This window comes from Delphinapterus leucas, chromosome 10, assembly GCF_059928025.1.
Source record: "Delphinapterus leucas isolate spDelLeu-1000000601 "Yukka" chromosome 10, BTC_Dleu_Yukka2, whole genome shotgun sequence".
Taxonomy (NCBI): domain Eukaryota; kingdom Metazoa; phylum Chordata; class Mammalia; order Artiodactyla; family Monodontidae; genus Delphinapterus; species Delphinapterus leucas.
The window spans coordinates 44,149,214-44,172,619 of NC_143138.1; the positions used below are offsets into that span (position 1 = coordinate 44,149,214).

At 41.7% G+C, this 23,406-nt stretch overlaps 1 protein-coding gene across 20 annotated transcripts in view; it reads right to left on the reverse strand.

Annotated features, from left to right (window-relative positions):
• Nucleotides 1–23,406, reverse strand: part of DST (dystonin) — a 497,316-nt gene that overhangs the window by 194,869 nt on the left and 279,041 nt on the right. For all 20 annotated transcript variants that reach the window (XM_022581520.3, XM_022581525.3, XM_089918929.1 and 17 more), the window contains one exon: nucleotides 16,962–17,128. In XM_022581520.3, the coding sequence (XP_022437228.3) occupies nucleotides 16,962–17,128 (167 nt within the window). The remainder of the gene's footprint in view (nucleotides 1–16,961; nucleotides 17,129–23,406) is intronic.

Genomic DNA, 23,406 nt, shown 5'->3' on the forward strand with positions numbered 1-23,406 from the left:
AAGAAAGGGCACGTTACCATGCAAAGCCTGCCATTAGCAAAGAAAGTAAACACTGAGTAATCCCCGAGAATGAATAAAGTCATTGAAGAATTTAGTTCTCCACTGAGAGAACAAAACATAAAACCTCCTTCAGAATGACATAGTTGTTTCAGCACAAAAGCAGCTGTGTAATGCATCAATCTGGGGTAAGTCACCTCTTTTTTCATGATATTTAACCCTTTAACGGCACAAAAGCTGCAACGGTTTTCCTCCACTGAAAGACTGCAGTAGACAAACCTTAATGAAGGAAAATGCTTTTTTAAAACTACTGCGATAAAGTAGCAGCCTCCAAGTTGTCATAATTCTACCCTCCCCTGGGGTCCCTTTTCAGTCTCCCATCCTGCTTTTCCTCAATTGTCTGGAGCTTCCAGAAGTCACATGTGCTGTGACCTACCTTTCTTTCTCCTTCATCACCTCACTGGGATCATATAACCCTTAAAAACTTCAACTATTTTCCACCTACAGAAGATTTTTATTTTCATTCTAAAGGTTCCATTTCACTGTAACATCTCCCTTTTGGGGCACTTTTACAGGAAATTTTATTCCCATCTGAGGTTTGTCTAAGCAAAGGCTGTGAGCAATGAAGTTCCTGTATTAGTTTAGATAGTGGAGTGTTAACTAGTGTAATTTCCCTGTTCACTGAAGACCACTGAAAATCGTATAATGTAATCCTCTGCCACTAAAATAATATATACTAGTCTTTTTATGGAAAAAAAGCCATTGTGACTCTTACTTGTATTATTATTCTATGATACTGTTATCTTTTCTAAATGACTCGATCATCACGGATAGCAGTTTTTAAAACATATTTATATCCCACGTTTTTCCCATTAAATGAGTAAAAACAGCTTACAAAGAAATAAAAACAAGAGATGGTCACATACATTTTAAATTAGAAATATAAAACCAAAATAAGGCCATAAGATGAAGTTGAAAGAAAGGCCAAAAATTGCAAAGCACTTCTATGCATGCTTAGTGTCTTTGATTTATTCCCAAAAATACAGGACAAAAAGGTATCAAATGAAACAGTAACGGTCATAATGCAAAATAATTTTGGATAAAAGTAATGCTTATCTTGCATACAACACCCATTTTAAAAGTGCATTCTCCCTGGACAAAATAAGATATATATACACCCACAAGCAAATATACATATATATGTATGGTATTTATGTATATAGAGGCATTTGGAGAGAGAGATATGTGTGTGTGTGTGTATAAAATATAAAGATATCATCACCCACATTGATAGCCAAACTAATGGAACATTAAAATTCTATAAGAGATTTTTTGGTATAGACACCCCAAGTAACTTTGCAGTCCTCAAACACTTTATTAACATATTAGCTCACATAAGAATTAGATATGATTCTGAGAGAAAACGTGACTTAGTGTCACAAATGGGTGAAGATTAGGCTTCCATATTTTATCACGTCGAACACCAATGAGCCCAACTACAAGGAGCATGAAGCAAAGTCAAAATACCTGGAAAGAAAGTCCTTAGAAATTGCCATCGGAACATACCAGAGAGGGCACTGATAAAAGTTAGCTAAGAAAAGAATACATTAGTGCAGACACAAGATTACCAAATCCTGAACCAAAAATGTGACAACTGCTGAAAGGACATATATAAGAAATATCAATAGTCAAAGTCCAAATCAGGATTTGTTTCCAAAGTATGGAAAAAAAAGATTTAAATTCATAGAGTTTGTTACAACTTAAATATCCATTGACAGATGAATGTATAAAGAAGATGTGATATATATATACACACACACACACACAATGTAATATTACTCAGCCATAAAAAAATGAAATAATGCCATTTGCAACAACATGGATGCAACTAGAGATTATCACACTAAGTGAAGTAAGTCAGAAATAGACAAATACCGTATGATATCACTTACATGTGGAATCTAAAATAGGACACAAATGTACCTATCTACAAAACAGAAACAGACTCATAGACACAGAGAACAGACTGGTGGTTGCCAAGGGGGTGGGGGGTGGGAGGTGGGAGAGTGTAGGAGTGGGAGCTTGCCATTAGCAGAGGCAATAGAGCAGAAATTAACACAACATTGTAAATCAACTACACTTCACTTAAAAAAAAAGGAAGGGCTTCCCTGGTGGCGCAGTGGTTGAGAGTCCGCCTGCCGGTGCAGGGGACACGGGTTGGTGCCCTGGTCTGGGAAGATCCCACATGCCGCGGAGCGGCTGGGCCCGTGAGCCATGGCTACTGAGCATGCGCTCCGCAACGGGAGAGGCCACAACAGTGAGAGGCCTGCGTACCGCAAAAAAAAAAAAAAAAAAAAAGGAAAAAGAAAAAAAACATGCACCCCTATGTTCATAGCAGCACTATTTACAGTAGCCAAGATATGGAAACAACCTAAATGTCCATGACAGATGAATGGATAAAGATGTGGTACATATAAAAAGAAATTTCATAGAGTTTGTTGGGTTGTATTGGCTCTCAGTTGGCACTCAGCAGTCATTTATGGAGTATAGACTTAAGTCTTGGCTACCCAGGATCTGAACCCTCAACCTATGTTTGAGAAATTTCCCTTTTACAAACATGAGGGAGAGAAGCAGAGTCCATTAATACAAAATAAAAACATCAGGTTTTTCTTATCTCTCCTTTGCTCAGGAAATGTCCACTGCACACTTCACCCCAACGAGATGACACGACCTGGTCAACTCAAATTCTCCTGCAAGACTTGGTTCCACCACCGTCTCCTCCAGGAAATGCTCTTCTCTGTTCCCAGTGCTCTGTGCTACCTTTATTTCTGTAGTTACCACAGTTTGTTACAACTATGCATTTGTCCATCTCTCACAGTGGACTGTGGGCTTCCTGAAGGCAGAACCCATGTTTTATCCACATCTCTATCCTCAATATCCAGCCTAATGCCCAGCACATGAACACTTGAAGAATGAATGGATAATAAAGGAACAGATGAGCTTTGGGGACTGAAAAGTACCACTAATTCAAATTTCTGGAGATAGTCTCCATTTTAGGTTTGATCCTTTTCTTTTCACTAATTTCTACAGACAAAGCCACCATCTAAGGCTTCCAATCAGGATTTGAAATCCTCATCAAAATCCATAGGGAACAGGATCCGATATCACAGCTCCTCCATCACCCAAACAAATACACGTGGTTTTGAGGTTTCCCAAGGGCTTTTCTCTACTGAAAACAATCTGGAAAATAGGCGTGGGGTGAAAACAACATGCAAGGGATCAATTGTAACATTTTCAAAAGCACTAATTACTGCTCCTGGGCTCTGAATCCTCCCTTCTCATGTCCTCATGTGCACTCAGCTTCAGCTTTTGGCCACGTTCCCAGCTGGGATGTCTTATAAAATAATAACAGTCACAAAACAACAACAGGGATTCATATGTATTGATACCTACTATGTGGCAGGCAGTGCACTACAGGCTTTAAAGGCACTGTTTCACTTTATCTTCCTGACAACCCTGAGCAGCAGGGTGTGTTATTATCCTGAATTTACAGACGGAAAAACTGAAGCTTAAGGACATTACATAACTTGGACAAGGGCAGAATCTGACAAGGAGCAGTCAGTATTTGAACCCAGCTCTGTCTCCATGCAAAGCCCGAGCCAAAATGCTGCACTCTGCTGGCATTATACACTGAGAACTCATCAAACAGTCGTGTCCAATATGAAGCTGAAAAATCAGGATAAAGAAAATACAGATGAATTCATGCTTCTGCTACTGGGGAAAATGATAATGACGGTAATTCCCAGAAAGAAACACCACAAAGTGTATGTGCGCACACTGGCATACTCAGAAAAATAAACTGTAAGAATTAAGATGTAGTTCCAGCTTGTTAACAAAACAGTATTCATCGAATATACGAACGCTTCCCGTACTTGGAATGGTTTGATCCAGACTGCGGAAGGCCTGGTCATCTCTATTTTAACAAGGTTCTCCCCTTCCTCCAGGTGAATCTTATCAGGGAAGTTGGGAACTAAACCATCTTAGAATTCCCCTAGTCTCTAATCTTTCCTTCAAAATTATTAACATTTTGTACTGGAAAAAAAGTCCTCAATAATATCAGATATAACAAGACAAACAGGACAATCACAAACATGCCTTATACACTCAACCAGGAGACAGCAAACCTTTTCATTCTTTTCCAGTGTTGATTTTTACTGTTTAAATCTAGAGGCAAAGAACACACTTAGGCCTGGAGTGGCGGAGGGGGGTGTTTCATGCTGGTCTAACTCTGGAAGACACTATAAAATGATGACTTCGGGAAAAGATACCATTTGGTAACATATTTTTTAACTTTTAATTTTAATTTTTTTATTGAAGTATAGTTGATTTACAATGTTGTGTTAATTTCTGCTGTGCAGCAAAGTAACTCAGTTATACATATATATTCTTTTATATATATATGTATTTCCATTTCCATTACAGAATATAATAGGATATTGAATACAGTTCCCTGTGCTATACAGTAGGACCTTTTTGTTTATCCATCCTATATATAAAAGCTTACATCTGCTAACCCCAACCTCTCACCCCATCCCTCCCCCAACCCCCTTCTTCTTGGCAACCACCAGTTTGTTCTCTATGTCCATGATTCATAACAGACTGTTTTAAAAATAAAATCAAAACCACTGAAATAAACCTTGTGGTTTGAGATATCTGATCATCTGAAAGGACACTGAGCAATAATTTCCTTTCTTAGCTGGAAAAAAAAATAGAAAGTAGAATGGTGGTTGCCAGGGTCTGGGGGGGGAGGGGGAGGGGGAGGGGGAGGGGGAGGGGGAGTTCCTATTTAATGAGCACAGAGTTTCAGTTTTGCAAGATGAAAACAGTTCTGGAGACGGATGGTGGTGATGGTTGTACAATATTGTGAATGTATTTAATACCAGTGAACTGTATACTTAAAAATAGTTAAGATGACCAATTTTACTTTTACGTTACGTACCACGGTCCCTCAGTATCCACGGTGGATCAGTTCCAGGACCCACAAGGACACCCAATTCCACGGATGCTCAAGTCCTTTACAAGCCCCCTTGTACAGGCAGTTCTGCATAAGTGGATACAACCAGCCCCAGATCGTGTAGTATTTCTGATCCCTGGTTGGTTGAATCTGCAGATCCCATTACCTATGGATACTGAGGGCTGACTGTATATTTTACCACAGTTTTTTAAAGTTTCCAAAAATTATTAAAGACAAATTTTTACATATTTGAGAGAAAAAGTCTATACTGAGGTGGAAAAAGTCAAAGGGCTGTGATTTAGTCCTAACTTAATTTGACTTTGAACACACATCCAGACACCTGTGTCACACTTCCCGTCTACAAAAAATGTGTATGGGTGGAGGGAGGGCATTGGGGGCTGCTGCACCATATGGTTTGAGAAACCCCACTGATTTGCCCAAAGTCTCAAGAGAAGATCCATATGAAAGTACTTGGGGAACTAAGTATACAGAGCAATGTACAGAAGTTATTAAGAAGTTATCTATGGGCACACAAACAATGTAACACAATGTAATCAGAGAAGCAGAATGTGGTGCTTTGGTATGCTAATTATAAATAATCCTTCCCAGGCAACAAACTAGGTGTTCATCCATTCACTCAATATTTAATAAGCATCTACTATGTGCCTGGCAGTAAGGCATTAAGAATACAGGACTCTGATTTCATTTCTCTAATAATTAGCAATTTTGAACATGTCTTCATGTGCCTACTGGCCATCTGTATGTCTTCTTTGGAGAAATATCTATTTAGGTCTTCTGCACGTTTTTTGACGCAAACTAGTATATACAGGATGGATAAACAACAAGGTCCTATTGTATAGCACAGGGAACTATATTCAATATCCTGTGATAAACCAAAATGGAAAAGAATATATATATATATGTATAACTGAATCACTTTGCTGTACAGCAGAAATTAACAAAACATTATAAATAACCATACTTCAACAAAATTTTAAAAAATTTTAAAGAATATTGGACTCTGTGTATGGAGAGCTCAGAGCTCTGAAGGGAGCTGGGGGGAAACCAGGAGAAAACCTGGTGGAAGAGTACCAGGCAGGAGGCAAAAGCACACACGTGCACTGTGTTAGAGGGAGCATGCGTACAAGGGGACCAGTGCTCTGGCCACAAGCCAGCAAGCAGCAGGGGGACACAGGGAGAGACGAGGCTGGATGAATGGCAGGATCCAAGATGATGCAGAATCTCATGAGCTTCTTAAGGGATTTTGAACGTTTTCCCAAGAACTATGGAAAACTATTAAAATGCATTAAGGAGGATTAAGAGATTAAGCTTTCAGCTCTGAGGTCAGACAGAGAAGAAATGTAAAAGGGTGAAAGTACTCCCAGAGAATCCAGGGAGAGGTCAGGGTGACTTGCAAAAGAACGTGGCAGCAGTGGGGAGAAGTGGACAGGCTGGGAGACAGAAGGTCAAATGCATAGAGCCAGGGGTGTAGATACGGACGAGAGTCAACACAGAAGAGAAAGGCAGACAGGCAACCTTGAAGAACTCCCATGTCCACCAGCCTGTGAGACAGTCCGAGTGTGGAAAGGGTCCTGAGCAGGAATGGTCCAGGAAACGGAGGAAAACCAGGGCAGGGTGGGGCCAGAAAAGAAAAAGAGCATTTCATGAAGAAAAGATACCTGCAGTCAGTAGGGTCAAATACTGACAAATAAGATGAGGCCTGGAAAATGTGTCCTGGATACCCACATTTATCCTGAAATCACTCATGACCCTAGAAGAAGTGGTTTTGGTGGATTTGGGGGCCAGAAGCCAGATTCAAGTGGGTTGAAGAATAAGTATGGGGTGAAGAAATGAAAACAGAGGGTGCGGACAATTCTTTTGAGAAGTCTTCCCCTTTAAGGAAAGAAATGGTCTATGGCAGTAGATGGAAAAAAGCATGGGGTTGAGAGAGGTTTTTTTAATTGTTTTATTAATGAAGAGGCTTCAGTGGGCTTAAAATCCAGTGAGAAAGATCTTTTGAGAGACAAAAGTTTACTAGAAGGAGAAAGAAGGTTTCTGAGGCAACAGTTGGGATGGGGTCCAGAGCAGGGGAGGAGGGGACAGCCCTGGACAGGTGGAGGGAGGATGCCCATCAAACCAGGGAAAAGATGGCGAGATGGATGTAGAGGAAGGTAGGTTTGTACCTTTGGGAGCCAAAAGAAAGACTTTCTGCCTTCTGGCCTCAAAATCCTCTGAAAGCAGGAGTGAGGAAGGACAGAGGGTGTGAGGGAGAGAAGGGGTGAATTAACATGTATAGAAGAGACGGCTGGGCAGAACCATGAGATTGGGAATACACCCTGAAGTTGGACTTTCTCCACTGTGCTTCATTTGCTGGGTACAGGCACAGAGCAAGCAGAGAGCTGGGCTCAGACAGGTCAGGCTTTGCTGGGAAACTGGTGTGTACTCAGCAGTACGGAAGGAGCTGAAAGGGATGCAGGGAGGGAGGGGGGAAGGGGGAAGGGGGAAGGGGGAGGGAAGGAAGGAGGGAGGGAGGAGGAAAGGAGGGAGGGAGGGGGGAAGGGGGAGGGGGAGGGGGAGGGAAGGAAGGAAGGAGGGAGAGAGGAGGAAAGGAGGGAGGGAGGGGGGAAGGGGAGAGGGGGAAGGGGGAGGGAAGGAAGGAAGGAAGGAGGGAGGGAGGGAGGAGGAAAGGAGGGAGGGAGGGGGGAAGGGGGAGGGGGAGGGGGAGGGAAGGAAGGAAGGAAGGAAGGAGGGAGAGAGGAGGAAAGGAGGGAGGGAGGGGGGAAGGGGGGAGGGGGAAGGGGGAGGGAAGGAAGGAAGGAAGGAAGGAGGGAGGGAGGAGGAAAGGAGGGAGGGAGGGGGGAAGGGGAGAGGGGGAAGGGGAGGGAAGGAAGGAAGGAAGGAAGGAAGGAGGGAGAGAGGAGGAAAGGAGGGAGGGAGGGGGGAAGGGGAGAGGGGGAAGGGGGAGGGAAGGAAGGAAGGAAGGAGGGAGGGAGGGAGGAGGAAAGGAGGGAGGGAGGGAGGGGGGAAGGGGAAAGGGGGGAGGGAAGGAAGGAAGGAAGGAAGGAAGGAAGAGGGAAGGAAGGAAGGGGGGAAGGAAGGAGGGAAGGGGGAGGGAAGGAAGGAAGGAAGGAAGGAAGAGGGAAGGAAGGAAGGGGGGAAGGAAGGAAGGGGGGAAGGAAGGAGGGAAGGGGGAGGGAGGGAGGGAAGGAAGGAAGGAAGGGGGGAGGGAGGGAAGGAGGGAGAAACCCACTCCATTCACCTAGACATCAGTCTTAGCCCAACCTCTGTGCTCAGCACACAGCATACCAACTCACACACAGATGCACGAAGCCACCCATGTCACTTCCATCCGCTCTCAGATACATCACACAACACAAACATGCATTAACGATGCCTCACTTAGTCTATGATGGCAGGACAGTCACCATAACAAATTCCTGAAGATGACTGTTTGGACTAAATCGTGTTCAGGCTTAGCATATTCTTACTGTTCTTATTGGTGGGAAAAAGCATCTCACCTCGGCCCCTTCCCCTCAAGAGGGAAAAAAAAAAAGACCTGTAATATGGTCCTTCCCCTCCCTCAGCAAATAACTACAAATGTGCAGGAGACCCACCCACAGTTGTGTAACTGGGTGTAGACAGTCCTTTATGCTCATATTTGGGTACATAGTGTTGAAGAAACAAAGCCAAGAGCTCCAAGGTAGCAACAAGCTATAAAAGTAACTATCCCTTTTCTCAAAAGGAGATGTATGAATTTACTTCCAATATTCTTCTTTTTTTTTTCCTACAAAGTGACTCTCTCCTACCAACAAGGCACAAAGCAAAGAATGAGAAACACTATAAAGAACAGAATCATGTATATGTGTAACTGAATCACTTTGCTGTACACCTGAAACTAACACAACATTGTTAATCAACTATGCTCCAGTCCAGTATAAAAAAGAAATTAAAAAAAAAAGAAAAGAAACACTATAATTCACAGCAAGCTTTGTTAGGACTTCAAGATTAGAATCTAACGTGAGACATTAGAAGATACCTAATGAATTATAACTCTCACTTCTTCACAAAGAACAATTAACCCCATAACAGCCTCACAGACTTTACTAAACATAGAGAATAGTATTGATTTTGACAGAGTAACTCCTTCAGTTCCTATATTTAAGTGACCTTAGGAGAGTAAATTGTAAGTAAATCTAGGGGCTAGATACCACCCTCCCCCACAAAAAAAAGGGGTGTGTGTGTGGGATGAAGCAACTTATTTACTCTGGGAGGAATTAAACTACTTCTTTCAGAGAATAACATGAGAATATGAATCTATCAATGAGCCAAAATAAAAGAGGTGCTGCAACAAAACAGAGGGACCTATCAGGAAACAAGAGATGGAGAGCACACAGCCACTGGTCCTGCACTGCAGGAGAAATCTCAGGGTAGGAGAAGGTCAGAGAATGCTGAGGGGAAGCTGATGAAGGAAGAATGCATCAGGTTCGCAGTAAGGGGAGGCTTTAATCAAAGCCCATCTTCTCCGGAGCCTCCGAGCCACAGCCCTGTTATTAGTGGGTCAGCAGCAGCCTGGAGGGAGGGAAGGAAACTGACATTTATTACATACTTCCTAAATCTGTTGTGACAGGCACGCTCTCATCTGTTATCTCAAGACACCGGCCTCCCTCCCGGCTAGTGTTCTAAATACACAGAAAACATACACAGAAGAATACTAAAAAAGGTCACCGGATATGAACACTAACTCACACTCCTCTCGTGGATACAGATGCATTACCAGCCATGCATGTGAGCTCCCTATGGATTTTAAAATGTGATAATGTTTACAGGTCACCCACGTATGCCCTCAGAGTTCAAGTGTTTTAAGTTTATTTGGTAAGGTAAATAAGCAATTTGATTTAGCCTCACAAACTGAAATGTTTGTGACTTTTTAAAAAATGAACAACCATCAAGGCTCTGTGTCTAGCCCATGGCCATACAAACCTTACCTGTGTACACACACACACACACACACACACACACACCCTCGTACCTCTGGGTTCTGTAGCCTGAGGGCAGACCAGGTTCTGAGAGAGAAAAAATCCCTAGTTAACACTAATCCAACTCCCTATGGGAACATTTCAAACCCTAAAGGGCCTCCTCCCAGTATTAAACCAGTCCAATCCAGTATAGCTTGTAAGGTGTGACTGAATCCAGGTATGAGGCTGAATCACAGCCTCCAGGTCCTATTAAAGAAGATGACTCTGACCACGGCCTTACAGCCTAACCTTCCCAATTACAGCATCTTTAAAGAATTAATAGAATGCTATAGGATGGTCCCATTAAATTCTAATTCCAAATGAACACGATGAACAAAATCATTGCTACCCAACTGCACACTCAGACAAGTGAAAAATTCCTGGCTGCCTAATTAGAAAATATTTAAATGGCATGCTTCTAAAACACAACCTGTTCCAAAAATGTTGTCTTACTTGGTAATAGATTTAAAACATGCTTGTGAAAAGAATGCCAGGGGCTTGAAAAGGAGAGTTAAATAAATGAATGCGATAAATTAAGAACAAGAAGAGGACAAGTAGAAACTAGTGAGCTGAAATAATTTCTCTACAAAACACCCCCAGCATTTCAGTCCTGACATACTTATTAGTATCTTGACGTGTGGCCACCTGAGGCTCGCCTGGCCCCACTGCACAGTCTGTGCTCTTTGTTCTGGCCCGTGGGTGCCCACTCTTGCCTCTGCCTGTCGGACAGAAATGTTTTCACGCTGAGTGATGCTGGGCGCTGCTGAGTTGGAACTTGGCATTCATCAGTGTTCCAGGGCAGGGACTGATAACGTCAGACAAGCTGGGGGCTGAATTCAAGCTGGAAATCAGAGCTTTATTTCTCAGAAAGGAAAAAGTCCATTTTCCTATGTGTATGAGCATACTTGAGAGCACAGAAGTCTCAGTTGAACCCTCTACTGTTAACACCTGCCTCTAAAGAACGTGTGCTACTGTCAGGAATTTCACTCCTCTGTGTGTGTCTTAACTCCTGGTGACTTACCAATCTGGTGTCTAGAGGATACTCCTAGAATCCCCTGGCTATTGGTTCTCAGTTAATTGTACTTCATCCTCTCTCGCTTTTAAGCTCCTTACTCATCAAATGCTCTTGTGACATGCTTGTCATCTAAGTCCATCAAATCCAAGTCTGCTTTGTTATTCTTTCAAATGAAAAGTAAGGTAAGATGTCTTACCAGTTGTGGTTTTTGGTGAAAAGGTTTTAATATGCTTTAAAGACAATTTAAACTATATAGACAAAATAAGCAGAAACTAGTATAGATATATGGTATTTTTATTATTTGAACTCTTTGCATGGAAAACTGAATATAACAAATGAACGTGCCTAGAAGGAATTAGGAACAGAATTTCCTAAGACAGAAGTAATATAAAAACAATGTATTTATCAGTGACCTATTTAAATAGAACCCACAGAACCATTCCTTGTAATCTCTTCTACTGAATCATATTACTTTATCATCCTTACTATTGAAACCGAGCAGGACCCTGTGGGGCTCCTCGGCAAGGAAGCTTTTCTGTCCCGTGTCTCTTGTCTGTAGGGAACGGATTCCAGCCTCCATGATCTTCCCTGAGTCCCAAAGGGCAGATTCGAACAGCTGCCAATCAGGGAAGGGAGGGGGATGCAGAGACAAGAGAGGGCCAGCCCTGGGGCAGCGTCCTGGTTCCGCCTCAAGGGATACACGTATCAATATCTTTGAGCTCTTTACAGAACTAAAACCCCCAATAAATGGAAGGTGTCAGCATTCTTCATTCCAGAGAAGACCCCCTGAGGCCAGATTAAAGGAACCAGAGAAGCTCATCAAGATTAGGAGATCACCTGAGACCAGATTAAAGGAGTGCAGGCCCTGCACACACCCTAATCTTATCAGCAACCCCATCCTTGTACCACTGCTATAAAACTCCTTACCAAATCCTCCTGGGATGGGACACGCAGTTTTGAGGGGCACAAGTCCGCTGTGGCCCCCTTTACCTGGCAGAGCAATAAAGCTATTCTTTCCTACTCTACCTGGCAGAGCAATAAAGCTATTCTTTCCTACCCTACCCAAAACCCTGTCTCTGAGATTCAGTTTGGCACCGGCACACAGAGGCTGAGTTTTCAGCATCACTATCCATTGCACAATCCAGGCTATCCACCCTCTGTAGGATAACATGACACACTAAAACTACAGAATCGTCCATTTGTGATTTTCCTCTTACTGGTACTAAGTATTTTAATGTTCTATTATCTACAACTTTCCTCACTACATTACAGTTGTTGGTGATGCTATTTTCAGAGATGGCTGATTCTAAGTTAAACAATTAATGCTGTCCTCATTAATTTCTTACAAGGGACCAAGATCTTAGCTGACAGTTATATATGATACTGCTCATTTGGTCATCTTGTAAGCAGATAGGGTAGGGGGTCCCCGGAGAAAGAGAACCAGGCACGGCTTTCTTTATATAAGAGGAGCCATTTTTGGTCTAAGCCATTTTGTGATCTAAGACTGGCCACAGTGCTTGCCCTTGAACAGATCTCAGTAACTAATGATCTTAATGGAACAAAAGAAAGCAGAAACATTGCCTGTTATCAGGCAAGAGAAGTAACAATAGCAAAGATAATATATCAGTTGTAAAGATTCCCAGTTCTGTTTCAATGGTGAAGATGAGCCTGAAATGCTCAATCACCAGATAAACTAGAACCTAAGGGATGACGATGGTGACCTTTTCTGACACTTGTGACTTCAATCAACTAAAGCTTGGGCTCTGTCCACCACCCAAGCCCCTTCATGAATATGCATGTACTGTTAGCTTAAAACTTCCCCAATTTTGCTGTTTGTGGAGACACTGCTTCTGGAAAGATCTCCAGTGTTCTCCTTACTTGCTGCAAGTAAAATAGATCCTTCCTGATCTTTGGTTTGGTTGTGTCTTTTGGCTGGACACCCACCAAAAGGCAAACCCAGTTTTCAGGTAACAATTTCTTAAATCCATCAAGAATTTTCACATGTCTTTGCTGAATATCATTAGTCTTCAAGGATGCACTACCACAGCTTCTCTGGCCAAAAGTTCCATTTCTTGATATGTAGTCTGCCTACAGGAAATTACCTAAGTATTTACACGGAAGTATACAAGGACTTGAGAATCCAGAGCAATCACCTCCATTATTTAAAAGTGTATGTGATATGGAGCACATGAGTTACCTTCTGAGCCTCAGTTTAATAATTTAACAATTTGATAACAATGGAAATAGTGCCATCTATTTCACAGGACTGTGATAATTTTAAAAGCTACCATATATTAAAAACAGGCAGGATAGGAATTAATACCTGGTCAACATCCTGCATCTATTTCCTGGGTACCTGCTATGTGACAGTTACTTTCTTTTCACCTCCATGGAACATTCTTAGTGCGTAACATCTATAAATCAGTCTTATGAAAATTTCTCTTCATTTTTATTTCATATAGTAGTTCTTTCGAAAAACAGAATTTTAGAAAATTAAGCTTCTATGGAACTTTTAGAATAAAAGTTAGTAAATTGTTAGTAAAGTGCTGTTTACTGGGGTTAACAAACACGCTCTCCACTTTCAAAAGTCATAATCTATGAGGGGACACTAATAGAAATATGCTAGACAATCATGTGCTTGACTCACGACTGTTGACAGTATTCACATCAATACAGAATCTGAAGGATGCTATTACCTTCCCATTTCAGATCTTAATTCTAAATCTTAGAAGATACTAAATGCAGTTGGCCCTCTGTATCTACGGTTTCTGCATCCTCAAATTCAACTAACCACAGATCAAAAATATTTGAAAAAAAATTCCAGAAAGTTCCAAAAAGCAAAACTTGAATTTGCCGTGTGCTGGCAGCTATGTACACAGCATTTCCATTGCATTAGGTATTAGAAGTAACCTAGAGATGATTTAAAGTATATGGAGGATGTGTGAGGTTATACGCAAACACTACACCTCGCTACGTAGGGGACTTGAGCATCCACAGATTTTGTTATCTGCGGGGGTCCTAAAGCCAACACCCCTGGCAGATACCAGGGGACAACTGTACACAAAAACCTTACTAAATCAGTTATTACAAATAATACTGGTTTACTCTTAAATGATAAACACTATTTTCCTTCTCATCTCCAGAGAAATCTCTCGCATTCTATCTACTGTAGGTGACCTTGTCACATCGGGGTACCATAACCCTCTTTCCATCCACTGCCTCAATCACGAGGTTGTTTCCTGTGAAGCCCTCCTTCCCTCTTAAGGGCCTTCTCAACAAAGTATCCTATATGGTTAGACTTGGCATCTGAGTAGAAACCAAACCCATGTGCCACCTCAGATGATTTTTATTACAGAAGTCAAGTAAAATTCATATAAATAATAAAACTTTTTATCTGAAAAAATCCAAAAAGCCCAATGAAGTGGGTATGTTTCCAGAGCGAATCCAAATAAATACATTACAAAATTTAAGAGAATAATTATCAAGTAAAAACAACTGTTAAGTAAAACACTACTCTCTAAATGTGATTAGTACCGCCCAATAGCCAAAAATCCGCTAACAGTGATTTCATAATTGTTCATAACTTTGTGTCTCCTTTGTTCCTAGAGTAAATCAAGGCTCTCACCAAAGAAAACCATGTGGAGCTCAATGCCACCTGCTTAATTCTTACACATACTAGGAAAAAAAAGTACTCATTTGTTTTTAAAGTAAAGAGAAAGGCCCAAGAACTTACAAAAAATACAGTTCTACAGATGAAAGATTTCTTCTAGTAAAAGAAACCACAGTAATTCTAGACATAGGGTAACTTAACAAAACTTCAGCAACAAAGATATCTTCGAAGTATTTAAACCTGATATTCAGTATTTTTACCATGAACTCCAACAAGGGAAAACAAAGCACACTAGGAAATCCAAGTTCAAAGTTAAAGCTAAACATACTACTATATACAAAATAGACAGTACACAGAACTCTACGCAATATTTCATAATAACCTATAAGGGAAAAGAATCTGAAAAAGAATAGATACATATGCAGCTGAATCACTTTTCTGTACACCTAAAACTAACACGTTGTTAATCAACTATACTTCCATTAAAAAAAAAAAAAAGTTAAAGCTAAGCAATGTTCTAAAATGATCACTCTGTCAAAATAAAAGTTCAAAACAAATCACTTTCACAAGATCCAAATCTTCTCCTAAAGTAACGTGAGTTCTGTAACATTAAACAGGAAATTTTAGGATCTTTGACACAGCAGTGGCTTATTTAAGTATAAAAATGCACAGCAGGTATATACCAATTGGTACTCATAATCCTTCCTAAGTATTGAAGAGACAATGCCTGGAGATCAGTTGTTTTTAAAAGTCAATTATTTTAGAAGAATAGCTGGCTTCTAAATGTTTTGCTTCTAAGCTAAAAAACTTCAGAGAGCAGAGCACACCCTCAAAATGCATCGTGACACACATCCTTTGGTGTAACAATCCAAATACTGTCATTCAAAGGCTAAGAAGACCTTTCCACCCCAGGTACAGAACAGGTGAGACTTCCGACAGCCTGTGTTCTAAGTCCCATGGGACACAGTGTGATCATCACACTGTCTGTGACCATGAAGCCCTCTTGGCACCGTGTCCCTCAAGGAGAGCTGGCACTTTACTCTGGGCAAGCACAGGATTTTCTTTTTAACTCAGCAATCTACACCTACCTCTACTGAAATGTTGTCCTGTAAAGGAAGCAGACTATGACAGCGTTTAAAGGGGACTCTTGGGTGTGGACCCATGGGAGACTCAGTTCAGTTCTATAGATGTCAAAGTCTCCAAAATAAAAAAGAGTGGGGAGAAAGGGGAGAGAAAGGAAAGGAAGAAAGAGAAAGGGAGAGATGGGGTTCCAGGCAAACAGACTGGGTGAGAACCTAGCTCTGCAAGCTGGTAGCAGTGTGACCCTGGCTAACCTGAAGTTCCCCATCTATAAAAGTGGGTGACAGCAGCTCCTGCTTTATGGGACTCTGGGAGATGAGTGAGATAACATAAGGAAAGCATTTAACAAAATGCCTCACATGCAGAAAGTTATCAAAATATGACCTATTCCGCCTATTGTTTTTATTGCAATCCAATAAGTTTGTCAGTTTAGTGAGTTACTCTATTTGGGAAGATATTCAGTTCTTCAACGACATGACATAATCCTTGCAAAACTAAGAAAAATAACAGAGATCAATACATCATTTTCAGTAAAGAATTTCCAGGGATTTCATTTCTCATAAGGCAATAGGAGTGTGGACTCAACAGGCAAGTACCTGGGTTTGAATCCCAAGCCCGACACTCGATGGTTTTGTGACCTGAAGCAAGTATTTACTCTGGTCTCAGTTTGTCTGTAACTCAGGGAGGACAAGATTCCCTTAGGGGTGCTGTGTGGCCTGAGTGAATGAACATATGTAAACTGCTTAGGATACCACCTGGCACTTAGTAGGTGCTATGTCAGTGTTAACTCAGATCTTGGGGTTAACAATTCTCACCAGGAAACTGATTACCACCCCGAAGTTGGCCATCGTTAAACCCAGCTAGTTACTAGAGTAACTAGATGAGGACGCTATGATATGGAAACTTGTGAGGCTTAGTCTGAACCTTGACCTCACTAACCATCAGTTCTCTACATACACAATCTTGGTCCTCCACCTACAGATTCTATGTATCAGAGCTTACTCTCCACTAAGTCACTGACAAAATCCAAAGACACACCATAGCTCTGTGTATCTGAGTGACGATCTCTGGGTAGTGGAAATGTGATTTTTTTTCACTTGTCTGTATTTCTAATGTTCTGCCATACACATTCAGTGCTTGTCTAATAATAAAAGGTTATTTTAAAATTTGGAAATGAAAGAAACACTTCTCAGATTTGTCAAAGGGGGAAAAAACCAACAAATTCCATACCTGTATTTATGAATGATGGCATTAAATAGTTTTCCATCTCTCCAGCAGGTGGTGAAATTTTCACACTGAATCCCCACATAACCCTCTGTGGCCTGCTGTGTCCACAGTAACAATCTCTCCTTTGCAGACATGTCTTCTGACTCACCAGTAACATGGATATCAGATATCTAAATGGAACAGAAAACATTAAACCATTAGGAAGGAAGGAAACTAACACAGATTAAGAACCTACTATGTGCCAAGCACTTTACAAGTGCTGTTTCACTGAATCCTCCTAACTCTCACTTGTAAGAGGAGTATATTTTTCCCATTTTACATATAGGGAAACTGAGTTTCAGAGGTTAACAGATGGAAAAGTCGGATTTAACCCAAGCATCTCATTTTTTTTATTCCAAAATGTCCCAGTGTTGAAAATTCTCCATTCCACTTTACTAATTAGATCTGTTCAAACAACTTAAGCACATGTTTTTCCAAGTTCAAATGGATCAAAGCAGAACCTACAAATTAATCTACGTTACTACCTGCAGAGAACTTGATCCAACAGGTATTCTGTGTAAAGAACAGAAAAGGAAAACAGCACCCTCTCCAATTAACCACATTACATAACAATTTGGCTTGAGGTCTCTCTAATTTTCTCATGAATCCTCATTCAGCTTACTCAATGGGAAACTTTTATCAAATAATTTTCCCTATACTTTGTTTTCATTAATTTTTTAAAGTCTCTTCCATTAAACGATAATAAAACAGGTCCCCAGTTCACACGACTTACATCTGCAAGTCGCCCTTTGATAAGGGTCCTACTTAACCTGCTGATAATGACATTAAGGCACCAAGTGACTTCGGCAGGGGTCACACAGTGATTTCCAAACTGGGAGTAACACCGGCAAACTGTTCCCTTAGCCAGTGCAGGAGCAAAGCCAGGGGATCAAGAGGACAGGCAGCCAGCCAGGGTCAGATGGGAAGCAAAATGGAGGGGGGGGCAAGTCATCCTGCACCAGGAAGAAAATCCCTGAAGTCATGACACTGGCCCCAGTCCTGGCAGCTAGTCCCATAGCTTTGAACACGTCATTTCACATCTGTGAGTCAACATTCTCATCTATGAGGAGGAAGGAAGCAGAAGCAGATAATGTTCAAGACTCTTTTCAGTCTAAACCCTGAGAGGCTAAGACACTGTAAAAACAACACAGAAGGCAAAGGTCCAAACAGGCAACTGAAAGTAGAAAACCCAGACCAAAGATAGCCTTAGCCTAGAAAGATGAATGGATAAAGAAGATGTGGCGCACACACACACACACACACACACACACACACACACACACACAGTGGAATATTACTCAGCTGTAAAAAAAGAATGAAATAATGCCATTTGCAGCAATATGGATGGACCTAGAGATTATCATACTAAGCGAATTAAGTCAGACAAAGACAAATACCATATGATATCACTTATATGTGGAGTCTAAAATATGGCACAAATGAAGTTATCTACAAAACAGAAACAGACTCAAAGACACAGAGGACAGACTTGTGGTTACCAAGGGGAGGGGGGCTGGGGGAGGGATGGACAGGGAGTTTGGAATTAGCAGATGCAAACTATTACACATAGAATGGAAAAACAACAAGGTCCTACTGTATATAGCACAGGGAACTATATTCAAAATCCTGTGATAAACCATAATAAAAAATATGAAAAATAATATATATGTATAATAACTGAGTCACTTTGCTCTACAGCAGAAATTAACATGACATTGTCAATCAACTATACTTCAATAACATTTAAAAAAATAAAATAAAACAAAGAAAGCCTTTTACACTGGCCATTGCTTGGTGCAAACAGAAAGCCCTTTATTCCTACTGCTGCTCCAGGAGCCAGAGGACTAGAGGCCAACCCAGGGACGTGGGGCAGGAACACGTGGCAGTTAAGCCCACCCTAGGCCTACCAGCTCTGCCAGCACCCCGTGGAAGGGATGTAGGCCCACACGCCTTTCTCCATCCGGTACTGGGTGAGGCAGCCGTGCCAGGGAGCTCACACCCAGACACAGCCGGAGCAAGGCTCCCCACACAGGGCCGGTATTTGAAAGTGCAGGTGTATCTCAATTTAGTCATCTTTCCTAGGAATCTGTGCTCATCTCCACAGCACAGGAAAGAACTGTGTGCATGAACATGTTATATAGGATATATGGGAAGGATTTCTTTTTGTTTGTTTGTTTGTGTTTTCATTTTATTGAAGTATAGTTGATTTACAAGGCTGTGTGAGTTTCAGGGGTACAGCAAAGTGATTCAGTTACATATTTATATATTCTTTTCCAGATTCTTTTCCCTTATAGATTATTATAAGATAGTCAGTACAGTTCCCTGTACTATAAGGTAGGTCCTTGTTGGTTATCTCTTTTATATATAGTAGTGTATATCTATTAATCCCGAATTCCTAATTTATCCTTCCCCCCGCCTCTCCCCTTTGGTAATTTTTTTTTTAAAACATGGGGGAAAAAAAAGAGCAGAAACATCGCCCAACTTCCAACTGACATTCTGCCCTAAAATCATGCTGGCGAGCCTTTCCAGCACATCCCAGGAGTTCAAATCCCATCTCTACCACCTACATGTTCAAGTTACTTATCTGCTTTAAGATCGTTCTCTCACTTGTAAAACAAGGATGATAACAGTCATTACACTGTGTTGTGCAAATTCAACAACACGGACACAGAGTAATTTAAATGCCTGGCACACAATAAGTACACTTTCAATTTGTTGGCTATTTTATTGCTATGGTTATTCTTTTTTTTGACAAAGGGAGAAGCAAATACTTGGCTTTATTATTCTCCCAATTCTCTTAGGAAAAGGAGTAAAAGATAAAAGTTTTCAAATTTGTTGCCTCAGACCAATTGAAATCTCTGAAAACAAGGTTCAGAGAAACGAATCTAGGAAACTGTAAATGAAAAGTTGAACCTCTATGCAAAATTTCACAAGAGCCTTTACAGATTATAAAATCAGCTTCTTTTGGACTTGTGGTTGCCAAGGGGGAGGAGAGTGGGGGAAGGATGGACTGGGAGTTTTGGATTAGCAGATGCAAATTAGAATATATATGATGGATATAAGCAACAAGGTCCTACTGTATAATAAATAGCACAGGGAACTATATCCAATATCCTATGATAAACCATAATGGAAAAGTATATAAAAATGTATATATGTATAACTGAGTCACTTTGCTGTACAGCAGAAATGAACACAACATTGTTAATCAACTATACTTCAATAAAATTTAAAAAAAAAATATATATATATAAAATCAGCTGCTTCTGGGAACCCTAAGAACGCAGGAGCTACGTGGGTGATATTTATAGCTATATGAAGAAAGGGGCGATAGCTGGGCAGAGGAGGGGACTGGTTTCTGCCGGGTCAAGAACGTTCCACGCCAGTCCAGTCACAAAGGTAACTGCCTATTAACAAGGGCTGCCAAAACATTTCAACCACAGGGTAAGTTTAATAGTTGCAGCGCTGCCCAGCACACCCAGGGAAAGATATTAAGGAAGAAGAGTTTAGAGGTCTGAATATGGCTAAACATCAACCAGGAGAAAATAATATATTTTATTAAATAAGTTCCCGAAAGTTCCCAAATCATATTTCAGCACGTTATTCTCACATGCATACACTGATTCAAAAGCTATAGTTTTAAAGGGTATTTTCAAATATGTTCTGAACCAAACTTTAACATATCGAAGACCACTATCACGTTAAGTCTTTCAGCTTCTCCTGGGATTTCCAATTAACTGAGTAGTAACCCCACAGGGAAATCAAGGCATTTTTAGATATACTGTTACCACTAGCCACTACCTATCTGAGTCTATCAAACTTTTCATGATACGGTGTAAACAAAATTAAAAAGCAAAATAAACCAAACGCTAAACGTTGTTAGGTCTGCAGTTGCCACTCATGACTCCTAATGTAAAATCTGTGCATTCAGCACAACAGCCTGACTCTTCCATCAAGGGCAGGCCACGTGGGATTCTAGGAAGTAACCAAGGCTCCTCCCTTCGAATCCTGGAGGCACACAGAGAGCAGAGATGGTTTCAATTCCTGCTGCCTGCGTTCAAATCCCAACTGCAACCACTAAGAGGATTAAGACCCAGAGCTACTCAACGTGGATGGACCTAGAGATTATCATACTAAGTGAAGTAAATCAGACAGGGAGAGATAAATATATGATATAGCTTATTTATGGAATCTAAAAAAAATGATACAAAGGAACTTATTTACAAAACAGAAAGAGACTCGCAGGCATAGAAAACAAACATGGTTACCAAAGGGGAAAGGGGTGGAGGGATAAATTAGGAGTTTGGAAGTAACAGATACACACGACTATATATAAAAGAGATAAACAACAAGGACCTACTGTACAGCACAGGGAACTCTATTCAATATCTTGTAATAACCTGTAACAGAAAAGAATCTAAAAAAGAATATATATAAATATATGTATACTTGAATCACTTTGCTGTACACCTACAACCAACACCACATGGTAAATTAACTATCCTTCAATTAAAACAAAGAAAAGATTCTCCTCATTTTTAAAACTTACATGATGCCATAATAACATCTTCCTCCTGGAGCAGTTCTAAAGTTTAGACAAGATAATCTGCATTATCTCAGCACAGGACCTGGCAGATAGAAAACTCTACAAATGTCAGCTTCTCCCACAACTTCATGAGCAGTATTTGCTGCTTCAAGCCTCTCACCAGCGATCTGTCAGCTCGCATCTAACACAAACAAGATAGTTTAGACCCAAGTTCCTTTTCGAAACTGGAAGCCCTCATGCCTCTCATCCGGGTCACTGCTGTTGCCCCCCAAGTGCAAGTTCTTCCTCTCACTGAGCCTCTCCGGCCACGTTTCATCTCTGCTTCATCTCCCAGACCCAGACTGCCTCCACTCCCAACTTTCCGGAAGTATCTATTCCACGGGAAACCAAGTCCGCCTCAGCATCATTACCCTGCCCCGCTTCTGCCTTTTTACTGAAACCCAGGCCCCCCCCACTGCACTGCGTTAACTCAAGTCCTGGACACCACCGGGCCGATGGGCAGGGCATGTGTTTCTAATGCTCCCAGTGAAAACCAGTAGTTTCCAAACCATTATCCATGGGCACAAAGACCTTGCCTTCACACAGCAGGTCACTCTTGTGCCACCACCTTCTTGCTGTCCTCAAGATGACCCACACTCCCCAGCGGTCTGACACCGGACTGGCTGTCCCCGTCTGCATCCAGGGCCCCATCCTCACAGGCCTTTGTCTTCCCTCCATGTCAGCCAGTCACACACACCTGTGGCCACAGCCTGGATATTGTCACCTTGAACCCGACCTAGTCCACTTCAGGTCTGTACCTTCTGATAGCAATGTCCATTCTTCCAGTACTTTCATTCCTTAACTCCAGCTGGACCAACCACCAGGCTCAGAAACATCTCACATTCCTCCACTGGCCTGATTCTGCCCCATCTCTGAGCCCTCTGCTCTCTTTACCTCCTTCTCCATTTGGTTTGCACCACATGATCCATCACTTCAACCACCATCCTCAACTCCCTCACTCCGTCCTCACCTTGCAACCACCCAGCCAAACCTCAACCCTGATCCAGGCAGCGGTATGTCTTCTCCACCCCTGCCCTGAGTCTTCTCCACCCCTGCCCTGAGTATACACCTGGACTAGAGGAAACCATACCACCACGTGGACTACTGCCTCCACGAATCCCAGCTCTGATCTCAGCCGGGGGCTCCAGGAAACTTGCCTTTTCTTTTCAGTGTCCTAAACAGCCGGTTTTTCTATCCCTCACAGCATCTCTGCCAACTCTTCCCGAAATGCCTGAAACTCGTACCCCACCCCCTCTTCTTTCCACGTCTGGCATCACTTTTTCATCTTCTTTACAGAGAAAACAGTGACACACATAAGAGCCCCTTCATTGTCCCACCTTGTCACCCTTGACCTTTGCTTCCTCCTGACCTGCTTCCCTCCTGTGAATCCTCCACCTCCTGGGGGGGGGGGATGGTCTCATTATCAGTGACCCTCCCCTCACCTGGGTCTTTTGCTCTGAGTATATAAGATGCCCAAGGCTCTTCCATCCTAAAATAAATAAAAACAAATAACCCTCATAAACCCAGTTTCCTCTGTACTTAGCACCAACTCTCTTCTCAGTAAAGCAACTGGAAAAAAAAACCATTCTGTGTTTTATAATCTTTATTATCTTTACTCCTCAACCCGTCCAGACTTGGCTTCCACCCCAAACACTCCACGAAAAGTAAGGAGAGGTGACCAGATAAAAAGGGAGGGAGTTCTTGCTCATGATTCTGTTTTCTCAGGAAAGAAGGAAATTAGATGGTTGGTGGAACATCACAGAGGAAGTGGTGGGCACAGGAGGGGATCAGGCGCTGAGAGACGGCACAGGGTCATCGGTCTCT